Genomic DNA, 18,414 nt, shown 5'->3' with positions numbered 1-18,414 from the left:
ACAGCTTGACTTTTAGAAACAAAGGAACAGACTAGGCCCTGCCAAGCCTCCAGGCCTCCTGAAAGCCATGGGTGGGCATGAATCATGAGCCTAGATGGACGCAGTCAGGACACAAATGAATGCCATTGGTCTTTATTATTGTTAGTCATTTTCTTGGACAAAAAGAGACAAAAATTCAACAACAAAACTCAACAGTCTTCAGAAGAATGAGAATTCGAATGCAAGTTGGTTTGTAGGCCCCTAAAATGAAAGAAAGTAAACCTATTGCATTCGAGTTGATCTCAACTTACAACGACCAGACAGGACAGGGCAGAGCTGCTCCCGAGAGGCTGCAAGGCTGTACATTCTAACAGAGGCTCAGTCTCGGCTTTCTCCCTCACAGCAGTTGTGGGGTACGATCCACCAACTTCCCGGTAAGCAGCCTATCACGTAACCCACTGGGAGATCCTGCCAGACTGTTGAGTTTGCAGATGACCCAGCTGGCGTGGGTCACCACAGGGACAGGGACACAGTTGAAAGTGGCACAAAAACAAATCAATTTCACAGTCAACATTCCTACAGGTTCACTTACACACGCCAGGGTTGCCACTGTCACAAGATCACAACAGCAGTGGGAAAAGCAGCGGGGCTGGGGGGACACAGGCCTGGAACAGGGGCTGGTGTAAGGGACAATGGATCAGGGGGCATGCAGTTGGAAGGTTTGTCTCAGTCCTGGATGCCTGAGCTCTCGCTTGGCCCCAGAGGGAGGGAGCAGGAAAGGCACTGATCACTGCCCACTGCCTGCGCCTGCACAAGGGAAGAGAACTCCCCTGAAGGCTGGGCTGTTGGGGGCGAACAATGGGAGTGGCCAGTCCCACAGGGCACAAAAGGGACTCATGGAAAAACTGGAATCCTCGTACACCAAAGGGCCTGACAATGGACTACACTGAAAATATTTCCACTCGGCCAGACTCACAGATAACTGTGGATGCTCTCACGTGGCAATATGCTGGACGTTCTGAATTAGTGGGTTTCCAGTGAATGGGGTCTGCCTGGCATCCCAGGCAGTCTGATTACAGTACTTTGAAATGAGTTAATTACACTGATTAGTATTAGTAGCATGCAGTGGGGAGGGTGTGTTTGTTTCCTGAAATGGACGCTCGTGGCTTGTCAGGCAGAGATCCAAGCTCGGCTCCTCAGCTGTGAGCGAGAGTGTACACCCGAGCCAGACCTCAGCCAGTGCCTGGGGGTCTTCATGCCGGCCCGACGCCCACGCCTCCTTCTCTGGTGCTTTCCTGTGGGAGTCCCGAGGTGAGAGGCCCAGGGCAGGGACTCAGGGGAGGTTCTTGCTTTGAGGAACTCTTCAGAAGGTTTTGGTTTTCAACAAGTGACAGTCTGAGGAGTCTCTCCAGGGGGTCATGCCATCGTGTCCTGCCTGCACAGCCCTGTTCCTACAGCATGCTGCTCAGCATCCACAGACCGACGCCTCAATCCCGCTTGAAGAGTAAGAGGCTCGGGTGCCCCAGGACCACACCAGGGCCTGAAGACACTGTCTCGGGGCTCCCAGGAAGGACAAAGGTCTGTTCTCCTCCATCTCCACCCAGTCCCCAGCTAGCCAGGCACTCGATGGGAAAGGGTTCCACAGAAAGCCCAAGGTGGTAGGCTTTGCTTGGCATCTTCCTATTGGCTGTGGTCAGTGGGGCCTAGGCCTAGCTCTCTGCCAACTGAGAACAGGCACCTTGAGTTTAACTATCCCAGGTCACAAGCAGGCTTCCGCGGTTCCGCCAGTATGAGCTTAGGACCCCCTAACTTCCTTCAAGTCCTAGGGGGTGCCTCAGTTAGAACCTACATATTTCTAGAAAACTCTTCTCATGGGCCTCTGAGGTGGGGAGAAGGAGATCTCTAGCCACAGGTCCAGGTCGTCCACACCGATGGCCTCCCTGGGATAGCAACCCAAGCCCCCTGACTTTGAACTTGTCTCATGGAAGAGCCCCCAGGATCTTCAAAACTCATCTGGGGTCTTAAAGGCAGGGCTTACATTCAAAAGGGAACAGTTCGTGGAGTCTACATTCTCTAAACTGCTGTGCTCCAGGCTGAGCACACTTGAGGCCCCATCAAAATGTGCTACGTTTCTTTAAAGCACCAAGAAGATGGGAGTGACGTTGACAGTGTCTATGCCTCTTCTCTCCCAGTTACTCAAAACAGACCAGCCCCAGATCATGGGCTCCCCTGACCTCTCCACAAGGAAAAAAGAAGGAAAAAAAAGGACATTTTATGGTCTCCTCCCTGGTTGGGCACAATCAATGCACAGATGTATGGAAGGGACGTATTCTCCAAGTTCAAAGATAGAGAGCACAGGACTGAGGAGGCAGAGCTCATGGCCTGAGAGATCTTCCAGGCCAATGAGGCTGCCTAGTGGAACACTTCGAACCCAGCTCTCGGACAAATTGTGTCCATTGCGAGCACGGGAAAAGCTTAGGCCAAATGACTGCAGACTAGCGCAGGGGTTTTCCCCAGAGCAAAACCCCCAGTCACTGTGGAGGACGAAGTTCAGCCAGCCAGCCCCCGGTCCTCCCCCTCCACACTCCTGCCTCCAGGTAACTAGGTGTTCCCCTGTTCCCCAGGCCCTGGTCGCAGCAGGGAGCTGGGTGTTGGGTGGGAGCCTTTGAACGGTCCAGATTTTGTTGTGTTCCTTAATTTTTTTTGTTTTGGTTTTGTTTTTGCCCAGTCCGTGTGCTTGTCCTCACAAAGCCAGCCAGGACAGAAAGTGCAGGACTATGGGGGACCAGGGGCACTGGGGGACTCGCCTCTCTCCTGGGCCCTGCCACTGGGACATGTGGACCACAATCTAGGGGTGATTCCTTTGGTGTGAGAGAAGTCAGCCCCTGGCAGGGCAAGGAGGCTAAGGCTGTTTAGTGGTGGCACCATCTTAAAAAAATGGGAAAAGAAAATGGGGGACACATGAAGGAGGCCCCATGCCACTACGTATGTGATCTCGGGTGGGCGGCCACGATCTCCTCGTATTTTGGGGGCGGGTCACTGTAAGAGACACCGGCCTCCTCACCGCTGTTTTCCTGGGGAGCCATCACCTCCTCATAGGAAGGGGGTGGCGTGGCGCTGGCCAGTCTGGAAAGAGAGATCTCGGGGAGGTAGAGGGTGCTCTCAAGCCGAACTGTGGCCCTGGCCCCACGATTGGGCCCCAGCACCACCTGTGGGTGGCTCCCTGCCCCCCGGTGCCCGGAGGAATCAGTCGGGCCATGCACAGTGCCGCGGTACACCATGACCCAGGGGAGACTATGCCCCGTGCGACTGGCAAGGTACCGGTTCTGGGAGTAGGAGGGGTGATGGCGGGTGGCCTTCTGCAGTTGGCACCTCCAGATGATGAATAAGGCGATGACGATCAGCAGCGCGACCCCCAGAAGGGGCACCATCACATACATGATGCTTGAGCGCTACCGAGGGTCCCGCACCGGGTAGACTGCGTTTGGGTACCCCTTCCAGAAATCCATCTGGAAAAGAAAAGCAAGCGTCAGCGGCACCAGGAGCAGATGGACATAAAAGGAGACTCTTCCAGCCCTCATGCCTGAGGCAGACTTCAGAGACCCTCAGCAAGTCTTGTCAGGTTCCGCAAGACCAGAGGCTGCTGCCCACCCTTCCACAGCTGGCTGTCCTCCGGGAGAGTCCCACAGGGCAAAGAGCAATGCTCTCAAATGAGGAGAACCACTGGAGTGCAGTAGATGGGAAGGTAAGGGCATTTCTCTGCTTCCCATTCAGCAGAGTCCAGAACTCCTCCTCGGGAGAGCTCCTAGCACCCATCTCCAGGTTGATAGATGCCAGCCGCTCGTTGTGAGATGGTTCCCCAAAGTCCTCTGAACTACAGATGCCTGCCAGGCACTCCTCCTCCAGGATGTCTTCGCCAGCAGAAGGAAAAGGTTACTTTCAGACAAAGGCGGCATCCTTGGTCTCCAGAAACATTGGAGAGTGCACTGAGGTGCGGGACAAAGATGGCCTGGTCTCTCTTGAACCAGACTCATCCCTGAGACCGAATGAAGAAGGATTACAGAGGGCATGAGGTCATTGACATAGGGGGCATTATTGTCGCCCAGTGCAGAGATTCATGGAATCACCCCTCCCCCATAGGCCTCTTCCCATACCTGACCATACAGAACCCTTAGTAAAATGTACAATCCATTTGAATCACAGAAAAATACCAGGATAAATCCCAAAGTCCACCACTGGTCTACTACCAATTTGCCATATTCTGGTTCCTGTCATGTTTCTATGATGCTGGAAGTGGTGGCACCTGCATTTCAAACACAAGCAGCGTTACCCATGGTGAACAGTTTCAGCTGAACCTTCAGAATAAGACAGACTGGAGAGAAGGCATCCCGTTGGGAGGGATTGTTATTCAGTGCCATCAAGCTGTTTCCAACTCATAGCGACCCTATGTATCACCTTCTCACAGTGGTTGTTAAGTTGAACTCATTGCTGTAGCCACTGTGTCGCTCTATCTCCTAAAGGTCTTCCCGGTTTTAGCTGTCCTTATCTTTGATATATTTTCCCAGGATTCTGAGGGAACACCCCTCACATCTCCCGAGTCACAGCAAAGCATTATCAGATAGAGTGCCAGGAGATGAGCCCCTAGGGCAGCCAGGCTGTCCTCCAAGTAGGCAGAGGAAAGCTTCCAGGACCTTTGATTGGAAGAAATGACAGCAGCACTCAGCCCCCGATGATCAGGACCTGGAATGTAGGAAGTATAAGGCTAAGAGAGTTGCCAATTGTTGACAATGAAATGGGATTGCTTCATAAAGATCGAGATCCTAGGCGTGACTAAACTGAAGTGGACTGGTACTGGCCATTTTGAGTCAGACCATTATGTTGGTCACTCTGGCAGGAATGACCAATTAAAAATTTTTAAAAGATGTTGTATTCATCGTCAAAAAGAACATTTCAAGACTTATCTTGAAAGACGGACAATGCTAACCAGGATCGGCTAGCACCTACTTGCATGCAAAGGAGCCCTGTGGCACTGCGGGGTCAGCTGGGATGCTACTGCTGGACTTCACAGCTCGGGCCCACCCACCAAACACTCACAGGGAAAAAGGTGAGGCTACCTGCTCCTGTAACGGATTTCTGCCTCAGAAACCACCATGACGGCACCACAGGACTGTCTTGGACTGTTAACCACCAGGTCAAAGGTTCAAATCCATGTGCCAGTCCTCGAGAGACAGTTGAAGCTATCTGCTCCCATCAAGATGAAAGCCTTGGGATCTTGCTTGGTGGTCTGGTCGTCTTCTTGGGAGGATAGAGATCCTTGCGTGACCTGGGGCAGTCTCTGTCAGGCCGCATGGTCAAAGGAATCCTATGGGTGCCGCGTAAAACCTGAAGCTTCTTTTAACTCTCATTAAATTCACTTGGATCACGAAAAAAAAAAAAGATGAAAGCATCGGAAATCTTCCGTCGGAATCAACTCAAAGGCAGTGCATTGGGTATTGGTCAAAATCAATTTGATGACAGTGCATTGGGTTACGTATATGCACACAAACAGGACTAGTGTATACAACTATTATTCAGAGGAGCACACCAGCCATTAAAACAATGTTGAAGAACCTGAAGATTTCTACCAACTTCTTCAGTGAGAAATTGATCGAACATATACTCAAAACAAAGAGGAAGAATCAGCCCTTGCAAAAGAGTCATTGTGATAGAAATGAAGATGGGTGTTGAGTGATAGAATTTTGCAAGAATAATGATCGAGTGATTGCAAATGCATTTTCCCAAAAAAATAAAAGTTTACTGTATATGTGGACTTTGCCAGCTGGAATAAAAGAACTGAGCCGAAAATTTCAAAGGGAAGCTTAAGAAGATAGGGGAAAGTATTACAATGAATCATGCAAAGACATGGAGTTAGAAAACTGAGCAGATCTCAAGCTGAAAGAATTGAAGAAAAAAGTCAAGCTTCCAGTTGTAATATCGAAGGGTTCCATGAGAAAATTACTGAATTATTCAGGAATAATCAAAAGAAGATTTAAAAATACAGTCATTGCAACAAAAAGAATCGATCAGTATTCAACCACTTCAAGGGGTTAGGATTAAGAATCAATGGTACTGATGGAAGAAATTCAAGTTGCAATGAAAAGCATTCGTGATAAACAAGACTACAGGAATTGATGGAAGGCCACGTGACATGTCTCAACAAATTGATGAAGCATTGGAATCACGCACTTGTCTATGCTAAGAAACTGGTAAGACAGCTGGCCAAATAACTGCAAGAGAGCCATATTTGTGTCCACTCCAAAGAAAGATGACCAAGGCAATATAGAAATTATTTGAACAATTTCAATATTATCACCTGCATGTAAAAATTTTGCTACTGATAATTACAAAATGGTTGCAGCAGTACATCAACAGAAAACTCCAAAAAACCAAGTTGGATTCAGAAGAGTATGTGGAACAAGGATATCATTGTTGATTCCAGATGGATCTTGGCTGAAAGCAGAGAATCCCAGAAAAATGTTTGTTTGTTGTGTTCTTTTCTACACAAAGGTATTCCACTGTGTGAATCATAACAAGCTATGTCCTCTACATCCTTGGGATCCAAGATCCCTGCACAGTGAACCTCCTGGATCCAGAAAAGACCTATAACATCAGAGGAGCATTAGCAGAATCAGAAGCCAGAGCATGAGTGAGTGGTGACTTCCGAAGCCATGGATCCAAGTAAAGCTGAGCACTTTTGTGCAGGTGGCTGACTTGTGGAGCGAGCAGGGTGCCTTGGGGTATGTAGTTGGGGAACTTGGATTTCTGACCGATAGAAGTAGAGCCGAGTGCATTCAGGTTGAGGCTTGCTGGACTGAGGCACATCTGGGCACTTTATCCAGGGATCTGGGTTTGCTTACCCAAGGAGATTGAGAAGAATGGGAATTTCAGAACAGTTCATTGTGCTCATGCAGAAACTGAACACAGGGATCAAGAGGCAGTTGTGGGAACACAACAGGGGAATCCTACATAGTTTAAAATCAATAAAGGTGTGCATCAGAGTTGTATCTTCTAACTATATTTCTTTAATCTATATGCTGAACAAATAATGAGAGAGGTTGGTCTCTATGAAGAACACAGCATCAGGATTGGAGAGAGGTTTATTAACAACGGGCGATATGCAGATGACACAACCTTGCTGGCTGAAAATGAGGAGGACTTGAAGCGCTAACTGATGAGGATCAAGGATTTGAACCTTCAATATAAAGAGTACAAATTCCTCACAACTGCACCAATAGGGGAACATCATGATAAATGGAGAAAGATGGAAGTTGTCAAGGATTTTGTCTGGCTTGGATCCAGTCAATGCTCGTGGAAGCAGCAGTCAAGAGGTCAAAGGAAGCACTGCAGTGAGTACATCTGCTGCGTGAGACGTCTCCAGAGGATTGCAGAGCCAGAGTGTTACTTTGCGGATTTAGGTGCTCCTGGCCCAAGCCATGGTATTTTTAATTTCCTCATATGTACGTGAAAGTTGGACATTGACAAGTGTAGACAAAGAAGAAATGATGCACATTGAAAGTGCCATAGTCTGTCAAAAGAACAAATCACTTTGTCTTGGAAGAAGTACAGCCAGAATGCTCCTTGAAAGCAAGGTTAGTGGCTTGGGTCAGGAGCACCTTAGTCCTCAGAGTGGCATCCTGGCTCTTCAACCTTTTATGAAGGACTTCATTTCATGGACTTAGGACATGTTATCTGGATAGGCCAGTCCCCAGAGAAGGGCATCATGGTTGGTGAAGTAGCGCAGCAGTGAGGGAGAGGATTGACCCAGTGACTGCAACAATGGGCTCCAACCCGAAGATGGTGAGTATAAGCGTTGCCTTCTGTCGCACACAGGAACTCACTGGAAGCCACCTGCCAAGTAAAGCGGTATTGCTGCTAGGCTTCCCGTTCATCTACACAACAGTTTATTTGTAAAACTCTATGTAAACTTGCCTTAGATCAGTGCTAGTTACAGTTGAGTTCTCCAGTAATATTCAAATGCTTGTCTGAGTCTCATTTGGGTGCCTTTAGCAAACAGATGTAAGGGAACTAGTGGCTTTCAAAGGGAGTTTCGGGGCCAGTTAAAATCAAAGCAGAAGGCTATGGGGATGGTTTTTTGAGATGGCAAAGGAGTAACCTGAATTGTTATGCCAGGAAGCAATAGCTTCACAGTTTGTTAATTTCTGTTTAGCAAAGGCACCTATATTTTCTATCAGTTCCTCGTGATTCTCCATTGTATGTGATATAGTAAAATACTTAAATGTAATATTCTGTAGGTTATATGAATTCAAACAACAAAGTTTATTTATAAAATTTTTAAAGACTGAATTACAGCTTTATTAGTAACTGGGAGATGCCCTTTTATAAGTACTACTACATTCTCAAACCTGTAGTTGATAGAGCTTCACAAATACTATTGACCACAGTATTGAAGCTAAACCACCAGACAATTTGACAAAATCAGTGTTATAAAAACACCAGAAACAAGGAAAACAAAAGCATTAGTGGGTTTGTAATTCATAGCAATTAACCAAGTGATTCAAAGCATGATAGTAGTTGGGCAATAATGACATCTGACAGGAAAATGGTAGAAGACTCAAAGAGTCAATAAGCATAGAGATGGCCTGGTTGCCTATTGGGTTATGCCATATATACTCGAGTATAAGCTGATCCAAATATCAGCCGAGGCACCTAATTTTACCACAAAAACCTGCATTAAAACTGGGCTGGGAAACCTAGGCTTATATAGGAGTATATACGGTATGTTGTGCTGTTAACAATCAGCTGCGCCAGTGGAGAAAGGCAAGGGTGTCTGCTCCCATAAAGTGTTCCAGGCTTGGAAGCCCACTGCGGCAGTTCTACTCTATCCTATAGAGCCTTGGCGAGTTGGAATTAACTCAGGGGCAGTGAGTTAGTTTTTTGAGGTATATTGATACATCTAAATGATTTTGTTGTTATAACTTATGCTTATAGGTAATAAATTCTTCATTTTTTTCATTAAAAATACATTTCAATGAAACTGCAAAAAAGTGGAAAGGACCGTTATTTTTGGTGTCACCCATCTGACAGTGTCATCTGATATCACCCTAAGGACACCACTGTATGAGGCCAAGGCTGGTGGGCAAATGCCAGGTTTCAAAGTGCCCCGTACGTGGGCAGGGATGACTTTCTTGACATCCAATGCAGTGAACTCGGGCTCATGGCGACTCTATGTGTGTCAGAGCAGAACTACTCCATCAAGTATTTTAAGCTCTGGCCTGTGGGAAGGCGATTGCCACACTTTTCTTCCAAGACACCCTCATCTTTCTCTCATGGAGCAGCTGGAGGCTTGCGACTGCTCTCCTCTCTTCTCTTTCACCGGGCCTCTGAGTAGGCCTGAATGCCCAACCTTTCAGCGGAGTGCCTTACCTCACGCCTTGACAAGGGCCACGGCCTCGGGGTAATGAAACAGGCCATTGAGAACCAACTGAGCAGGAAACACATGCTTGCGAGAGATGCTGGGCAGGATTTTGACCACTGAAGTCATGGATGAGTAAGTGTCTGGTGGCCTCTGCATCCACCCGAGGAAAGATAAGCAGAGCCCTTATCCTGGAGAATGTTTCCTCCTTGAAGGTGAATACTGGTGGGCAAGTCCAGCTCGAGTTATAAGACTCCACCAGGCTGACCTCCCTCCACCCAAATGACCACCTGTGCCATTGAATGTCCTGACGTCAATAGCTTTGCTAAGACAGGGAGGTGTCAATCTGGCTAGGTCCCAATAGGGGGCTGAGTGGACATGAATCTCTTGTCAGCTGGGCACAGAGCCCTCCTGCAAAATGACCAGTGGGTGGTGGTTATCCCTAATTAGCCCAAAAGGAGACTTCTTGTGACAGTGAGGCTTCTGGGGTGGGTGGGAGGGGCATGCAACGAGCCTGAGCTGAAGCTTGGAGGACGAAAGAAGAGGCGACATTGACTCCTTCATTTACCTAGAGGTGAACTTCCTCACTGACATGACAACCAGCCTCCGTTTGTGTTCGTGGCTTGCCGTGTCACTGTGTCTCTGCTGTTGTCCAGGGTGGGTGCACAAGAGCTGAGGAGGAGAGAGTCAGACTTAGCCAATGGGACACTGGCTACCGGACCACCTAAGGAGAAGAAAGATTGCCCACAAGCCCCGATGGACCCTCCACCATTTAGCCAGGAAAACTCACCAGCCATGATGCTCCCTCACATCCAGCATCTCATTTGCCTGGGGAAAGAGAAAAGCAGAGTCACAGTGAAATCAGACTCAGAGCCCTCGGAGGTGCCCACCCCACTGACCTAGGATCTAAGGTCAAAGAGCACCTTCATACAGTCACTCATCATCCTATGGGTCTCATTCTTTGCCAAGTTAATTCTGACTCCTCGTGACCCTATAAGACAGTGGTTCTCAGCCTTCCTCATGCCGCGACCCTTTCATACAGTTCCTCATGTTGTGGTGAGCCCCAACCATAAAATTATTTTCATTGCTACTTCATCACTATCATTTTGATACTGTTAGGAATCAGGCGACCCAGATCTATGAAAGAGTTGGTCGACTCCCAAAGGGGTTACGACCCACAGGTTGAGAACCGCTGCTATAAGAAAAAGTCAAGCTGCTTCCTAGGATTCTCGAAGCTTTCCATATTTACAAAAGCAGACTCCCTCATCTTTCTCACAGGGGGCAGCTGGAGGCTCGCTCACCTCTCAGTGGCCAAACACCCCACTGTGTGAGCAGGGCTTTGTCCCCAAGGCCTAGCAGATTCTGGAGCCAATCTTTCCCATAAATTCCCAAGAACGAATTGTGCATCTGAACAACCTGAGGGTTCACAAGCGAGAACTCCCACAGGGCGAGGCTCCTCCTGCCTTGCTTCGCTCAAGGCAGTTCCGAGGTGGAGAGGACCTTCGAGCCAGATGAGGACATGACGCCTAGAGAGAATGGGGACTTACACAAGGTTGTGCCAATCAGCAGCGACAGAGAGGAGACCTGAACTCCCAACTAATTTTGAGCTACATGACAAGTTCCAGATAACTCTAATGACAAGTATAGTCCTGGAGAACAGATGGCGTGTGTTTAAGAAGCAGGCCCTGGCAAAAGTTCCCACAGCAACCAGCACCATTTCCAAAGTCACATCCCAGCGGGGACTAGCGAAACCTTCGAGGACACAGGTTCCATTGGGGCAGATTCCCCATACACAACACTTAACCCACTGCGTTATCATTTTATTGGAGTAGGGCCGCAGGAATCTCCATGACCTTCCAGGCTGTGAGTGGCTGCTGTGTAGCCTCCTCAACTATGGAATCTCCCAAAACAGCACCTGCCTTGTCTTTGACCCAAGACACACTGCGGCAGAGTCCCTTGGATGGGGACATTGATTTAAATGATCACCTGGAATCTAACCTCGTGCTCAAAGGCTTATGTCCCGCTCAGCCGACTGCTCACCCCATTCGCACACATAATCCACACCATCCAAATGAGGGGGCAAACACTCAACTCTGATTCTAGGTCTGTCTGCAGACAGGCCACGTGGGCTGTGTCGCTCATCGCAGAACTCGCCGACAGTGACCATGAAGCACAGGAGTCTTGGTAGCCCAGCTATGAAGTCCACTCGCTGCTCTCCAGGGCCATGGGCTACAGCAAGCTCTTTATGTTTTCAGGGTCTCATTGTATATTTCTTATCACAAGGAGGCTTCAAAAAATTCATGGGGAAAAAAATCAATGATCTTTTAATGCCACAAACGTCTTAAAGGCCCCTTGTCTGTCTTTGAATCCTTTTGGCCAACCCAGAGGATCTGACTCAAAATCATTTTGAAGCCAAAGGAAAAATAGCAAAATTACTATCTTTCTGAAGGAGCACCAGGACTTGGGGTCCTCTCCTCTCACCCTGTTGATTTGTCAACAGTCAGCTGGCCATTGTGAGCACAGCTGACCCTCAACGTTTATGAGAGCAAAGATCTGGAAACCAAATCTCTGAGGCTGGGTGTTCCCCCTCCCCCAAGTCAGTGCCCTTCTGGGGGCTATGGGCGGAGCCGCCTCAGGCACCTTGTTGCTGGTTGAGAAATGGAGGTGCTGTGTCAGGGTGTGACATGAAGAGGCAAAGGCTTGACTGGCCATGGAAGACAGACAGACTTGCTTCCTTGCTTATTGAGGAGACTCGCAGCTTTGTTTGTTTTTACATCTTCTGCCTAGGAAAATCCTCTCACCGCTGACACGTAGCCAACCTTCTGTACCAAACACAGCCGACTTTGGTGCATGCATGTCACTGCCTGGCCCGGTGTGATCCTGACACCCGCCTGACACCCGCGGCGGTCATGAGTTCCTGGAGAAGCTCCCCACAAGCCGGGAGCGTCCCTGTGTATGCGGCTCACCTGCCATGGCCTGGCCCATTAGCCATTCTGTAGCTGCCACCGCCGCCGCCGCTGCTGCCTCCGCCGCCGCCGCCGCCGCTACTTCCGCCGCCGCCACCGCTGCTGCCGCCGCCGCCGCGCCGCCGCTGCCCCCGCCGCCGAGGCCTCCCCCCTCCCCAAAATGTAGCGCCTGCTTCTTCCCCTATAAATACACCATCGATAGGCTGTCACTATGGCAACAGGGAGGCAGCTGAGGGCTCCAAGACAGAGGGAATGCTGCTGCAGTCTGGCCTGGGTATGGCCAGGTGCATGCCGGGCGCTGCCCTAGGCCTGAGGTTGGGGACCCAGTCCCCACAGGAACACGCTGAAGGTTGTGGTCTGACCAGGAAGACAGACAGGGGCTGGCCCTCACACAGATCTTCCTGAACCCTGACCCAGGCCCCAAGAACTGATCACTAGGCTCTAGGGCACCGCCCCCAAGTCCCCCCAAAGGCAAGCCCTTCCTCAAAGCCAATCCCCAAGCCAGGTTTGGGTGCCCTCCAGATCTCAGGATTCTATGATGCTCCTCCCGCTCACCCAGCTCTGGGGTCCCCTCATCCTCTCTAGGCCTGGGGGATCCTCCCTGTCAGAGCCTGGTGCAGCAGCCCCCTACCCAGCAGCGCCTCCCCCAAGGCCCTGTCCCCACCCACTTGCTCCTGGCTGTCCCTCCCCTCCAGTCCTTGGACCTCCCACAGCCCCGCCCCACACACCCTCATCACTGGGAAGCCCCCTGGGAGCATCTCCCTCTCCCTGCTCCCAACCCTGACTGGTGTCCCCAGCCATGCTGCCTTCCAGGGCTGGGGGTGAGGAGGTAGGGCGAAGACGCAGCCCAGAGCTTAGGATGTGGGCGCTGTCCTGTGATGACAGGCCGTGGCCCTGGGTTCCGGGGGCGAGAAGAAGGCTGTGGGTCACAGAAAGAAGGACCAGAGCAAGGCCACGCACCACCAATGGCTGGGTGCCCTGAGCTCTCCTAGTCTGTCCAAGCTGCCCCCCTGTCGAATTCCAGCAGGGGGTCCCAGGCGACGTCCCAGAGGTACTACCGCAGGAAGCTACAGCAGGACCACGCAGGAGGAGCTGGCCTGGAAACCTGTGGACAGGCCTCCTGAGATTGCGAAGAGGGGAGGCTCCTGGTGAAAGGACTAGGAGAGGTTAGGAGAGCCATATCTCCCCCCAGCTAGGAGCTCCAACTGGGTCACAAAGTTGCCCAGTGGAATCTCCTCCCACCCTCTCCCCGCCTTGATGCATCCCTGAACAGCCTCATCTCTATAGCAGGCCCATCTCGCTGCCATCAAGTCAGTTCTGACTCCCAGTGATCCAACAGGACTGGGCAAAACTACCCCTGTGGGTTTCAGAGGCTCGGAATCAGTACGGAAGCACACAGCCTCCCTCATCTTCCTCCCACTGAGCTGCTGGTGGGGTCCAACTGCTGGCTTTGTGGTGGGGGTCTCCAGGGCCTGCCCAAAGCTAAGATCCCTCAGCACTTCCAGCTCCTCTTTCCCTGCTCTGCCGCCTACCAAGGAGTCTTTCCATCCCAGCACCCTGATGAGTCCTTCCCTGAACCCTCTAGTCCCTGGGTCCACCCTATGAGTGCCTGGGCCCTATCCCCACTCAAACCTAGGAGTGTCACAGGCCCTCTGCCGTGGGGAAGGGCCCACTGAAAAGGTCAGCTGCAACTCAGACCTCTTCTTCCCCTCTGGGAGGAGTTGAGGGATGGGCAGAAGCTTCTTCCACAGTCTTCAGTGTGCACCAATGCTGGCCTGCCATCTCCCCTAGGAAAGCTACGGGCTATTCCGGACTGGCTGGGGAGGGCTGCCTCTCTCTCTCCCTCCTTTCTTCCGGACCCCCACCTCCTTTTAGCCTGAGGGCTAGGAACGGCCAGGGAGGGCATTTGGTGAGATGAGGGAGACTGGCATGGAGCTGTTTGCATATGGTAGCTGGAGTTCTGGGGCATTCGCAGGGTCGGAGGTGCGCAAGTAAATTCTGGGTGGCAGTTACTGCTGTTAGTTGTCATTAAGTGGACTCTGAGTTAGAGCAATCCCATGTTCAACAGAAGGAAAAAAAAAACCCACTGTCCTCCAGTGCTGGTCCCCTTGAGTCCCCTGCAATCACTGTGTACTCCCCACCTGAGGGACTCCCCTTCCCGCATGACAGTGGGCAATGTCTCTTATCCTCCATCCGGTTTTGATTTTTTGAAGTCTTAGGTCAATAGGCTCCCCCCTCACCTTTCTTTGGAGACTGTCTTAGTCTGTGAGCTCCTCTGAGACTCTCCGCCATGGCTGACCCTGGTGGTGTTGGAAGCACGGTGCTATAAGCCCAGCAGCGCGCAACCCATTGCAGCCTGAGAACTGAACACATGGCTTGGGGAGGCGACATTTAGTCAGCATTAAGTCAGAACCTGGAGGAAGTCAATCAGAAAAGCTGCTCTTCATCTCAGCCCTGCAGACTCTTGAGTCCAACGTGAGCTGCAGGAGGAACTGGCCATAGGAAGCAAATGAAGAGCCCATCTCAAGGAGGAGGAAGAGGAGGAGGAGTGAGCAAACAAACCCCCCCTAGACTGGACAAGTAAAACACAAACTCACGGCCATGGAGTGAATTCTGACTCCTAGTGACCCTACAGAAAGAACAGGGTAGAAATGCCCCTGTGGGCTTCTGCGACTGCAACACTTTAGCCTGTGGGCTTCTGAAAGTGTAACTCTTCAAGGGACTAGAAAGCCGTGTCTTCCTCCCATGGAGCAGCTGGTGATTTTGAACTCCTGATCTTGCAGTTTTTTGTCTGGACAAGTAATAGGAGGACAAAGAAATGAGCTATGTGCTTAACGATGAGAATGTCAGAGGGGATCTTACCGGAGCAGTTTTCAGGGAGAGGGAGGGTACAGAGGCAGGCCAGAGTGGGGTCAATTATGAGTGCGATGACAGAATGCCTTCTGGAAGCTTCCATTTTCTTTGGGACCAGAAAGAACGAGGGCAGGAACTGCAGGTTTGAAGAGAGAAGGTTCGGTGACTGTCCTATGGAATGTGACTGCTGGACTATGGTAAGGACCCAATTGAGGTCGAATGGCCTTTGTTTCAAGTGCAATGGGTCAGCATGTCCTTTGGGGTCTCTCTGGCCACATGCTCTTGGATGGGGGCAGACCCAGAAGTAGAGCTGGGTTTCATTGGGGGTTGGGTTGTGCCAGATGTATGCCTGAAAGGTGACCTGCACTGCTGTAACAAAAGTAGACCACACACACAGGGGACTTAAAAGAGAATTCTCTTTTCTGACACTTCTGGAATCCCGAAGTGTCCAAATCAGTGTCTCAGCAGTGCCTGATGTCTGCCAGCAATCCGCACATCGCATCTGTCAGCAAACCCCTGTTCCGCGCGTGTGTGTGTGTGTGTGTGTGTGTGTGTGTGTGTGTGTGCATCTGACTTGGTGTTTTTATAAGACACCCCTCCTGAGGAATTCGTTTAGAAGCCACCCATTCTGGGTGTTGTTTTGGGGTATCATCAAGTTGCTTCTGACACACAATGATTGCATGTTCAGCAGAATGAAACGCTAACAAGCCTGGCTTTGCTTGAGCCCACTTTTGTAGCCAACTGTGCCCATCCATTTCACTGAAAGTCTTCCTTCTTTTGGTGTGACCACATTCATTTGACAAAAGAAAGCCTCCATTTCTAAGCAGGCCATACAAGGATAGGGGTGAGAGCTTCCCCGATGCTTTTTGAGGTGCGTCCCTCCAGCCATAACACCAGAGGAGGGATAAAGGAGATGAGGGAACACCATAGCAGCGCACTGTGCACTCGCGGGAGTAATGGAGCACGAGAAGGAGGGGAGAGAGCATGGGGAGGGAGGGAAGGAGGACATGGGGTTTGGCCAAAGAGGGAAAAAACATTAGCATCAATGGTTTGAGGATCCCAGTAGGGGTTAAAAGATTGTTGGAATTGTAGTCCCAAAGGATCGAGTTGGTGGTTGGAAAGTGAGCTCTGTGAAATGGAGCTCATGGGGGTATTAAGGATGCTTTTATTATGCCCTCCCCCCATACGTATAGAAATTCTGCTCCCGATACCAGTGCTATGTGATCCTGTGCTATGTTAATGAAGTCCTACCAGAGTAGGGTAGGTCCTAAACCCAATCTCTCTGAATGGTGTCTCACAAAAAGAGAGGAAGACACACACACACAATGGGGGGAAGACAAATATCCAAGGACACCAAGAAATGCTAAAGAAGGACAGGGCTCGGGGAATGTGTGACCAGGGCTAGCTGGGTCAGCCATACTCAGTCCAGGGCTTGGCAACCAAAGACAATGCTGGCTGGCCACCCTAGAGCTCATCTGGAAATTTACCATCTTCTCAACACCACTCACCACCCTCTCCTCCCCCATCCTTCTGCCCCCGAACACACACACACACACACACACACACGCACGCACGCACGCACGCACGCACGTGCACACACATGCACACACACAGTCAGACAAACAGCCACTGGAGACCCAACCCTGGTGCATTTTTGTTTTCCCTCTACTGCCACCTCCTGGAGCCTGTGAGCACTTTAACACCACCATGACACCAACCCCCCTCTCCCTTCACACCCCCAAAGCCCATTCCTGTTGATGGAATAGGCTATAAACACATGTAAACAGGGGCGGGCATTTTACCAGGCCTTTCTTACTCCACACCTCTCCACACTGTTACCATAAACTAGTATCAGCCATGTGTGAGGGCTTTAAAATCAAGTCCAAATGCATTCCTTGCCCCTAACTCTCATGATGGTGGGGCTAGGAAAGAAGGAGCCTGCTGGTTTTCTGAAATGACTGAACCTCTGCCTTGCCAGACGTTTGCCAAGCATCAGAGACATCACCAGATTCTGGTCTTTGGGAGTGGACACCTGAGGGGAGAACACACTGATCACAGACACGAGAGACCAAATGATAACTGTGTTGGTCAGAGGGGTGAAGGTACTGTCACTGTGCTCAAGTCCCAGTGACCCGACACTCTGTTGACACCCCACTATTTCAGGAACAGCAGAACCATATTATCACGTCAGATGGTTACTGTGCTTGGATTTTTCTCATTTCTTTCTTTTTTCTTTTCCAGCTAAATTAAATACTTTATTCTGGAGACTGTCTTTTTTATTTATTTATGGCTGACATTTTATTGTGAATTAGATTAAGGTTTACACGACAGATCATTACTTTTATACGCAACAATTCATACCCATTTTGTTTCAATTCATCCATTGTAATCCCCTCAATTTACCAACACTTATCTCTTTCTCCTTGTGATCCCTGTTTGGATGCTCTTTTTACTCTTCCATTTCGAAGGACAATTCAAGACTTAGGAGAGAAAGGGATGTATTAACATATAAACATATCTCACTTCCTATTAACTTGGGTTTCAGTGAGAGAAAAGTCCTCTCCAAATTGAGCCCAAATCTTGAGGCTGGGCAGAGATGGATCTGAGCAAAGACAGCATGGCATGCTGGAAATGATGGGACTGGGACTATTTTCTTTTAAAATAAGAAAATTCTTGTTTTATTACTCAAAACCATTTTATTGGGAGGTAATACAGACATCATATCATTCCACAATTCAATCACATCATGTAGTATTGTACAATTATTACCACACTCCGTTTCAAAACATTTTCTTTCTTCCTGAACTCTTGGACATTCACTCCCATTTAACTCTTATTCTACTCACTGTCTGTGTCTGTTCATCAATCTTGGGCTTCATATACAAAAAAAGAGAAAAATCACATTACCAAAATTCAAGAAGGTTAACCCCAATAACAAAATTCATCAGAGATAAACTCCCAAACTGAAAACAAAACAACAACAATAAAGTACCCAGAAAATGTTAAAAACCAGATCTGGTCCAACGTACATCAGAAGGGTCCCCAAGCAACAAGATTTTATCTATTCAAGTCAGGTTTCTCATTGTGACCTCCTAGAATCATCTCTCCAATGCATTCTGTTTGGTAACCAGTTGATTCCCATCCCTCCGTCATGACACTTATGTGATGATCTCCATGATCTCCTCGGACCAGCAATATGAATTC

General features: G+C 49.6%; 1 protein-coding gene across 1 annotated transcript; it reads right to left on the bottom strand.

Moving 5' to 3' along the window:
* Positions 1-2,547: 2,547 nt before the first annotated feature.
* Positions 2,548-4,313, bottom strand: PRRG3 (proline rich and Gla domain 3). The gene is given in 3 exon segments (XM_075538498.1): positions 2,548-3,488; positions 3,631-3,890; positions 4,310-4,313. Coding segments are annotated over 3 exon segments (792 nt in total). The 3' UTR covers positions 2,548-2,960.
* Between the last annotated feature and the right edge of the window lie 14,101 nt (positions 4,314-18,414).

Source organism: Tenrec ecaudatus, chromosome X (genome assembly GCF_050624435.1).
Source record: "Tenrec ecaudatus isolate mTenEca1 chromosome X, mTenEca1.hap1, whole genome shotgun sequence".
Taxonomy (NCBI): Eukaryota; Metazoa; Chordata; class Mammalia; order Afrosoricida; family Tenrecidae; genus Tenrec; species Tenrec ecaudatus.
Note: the sequence above shows the minus strand (reverse complement) of the source record. Positions and strands in the feature narration are given on the sequence as shown.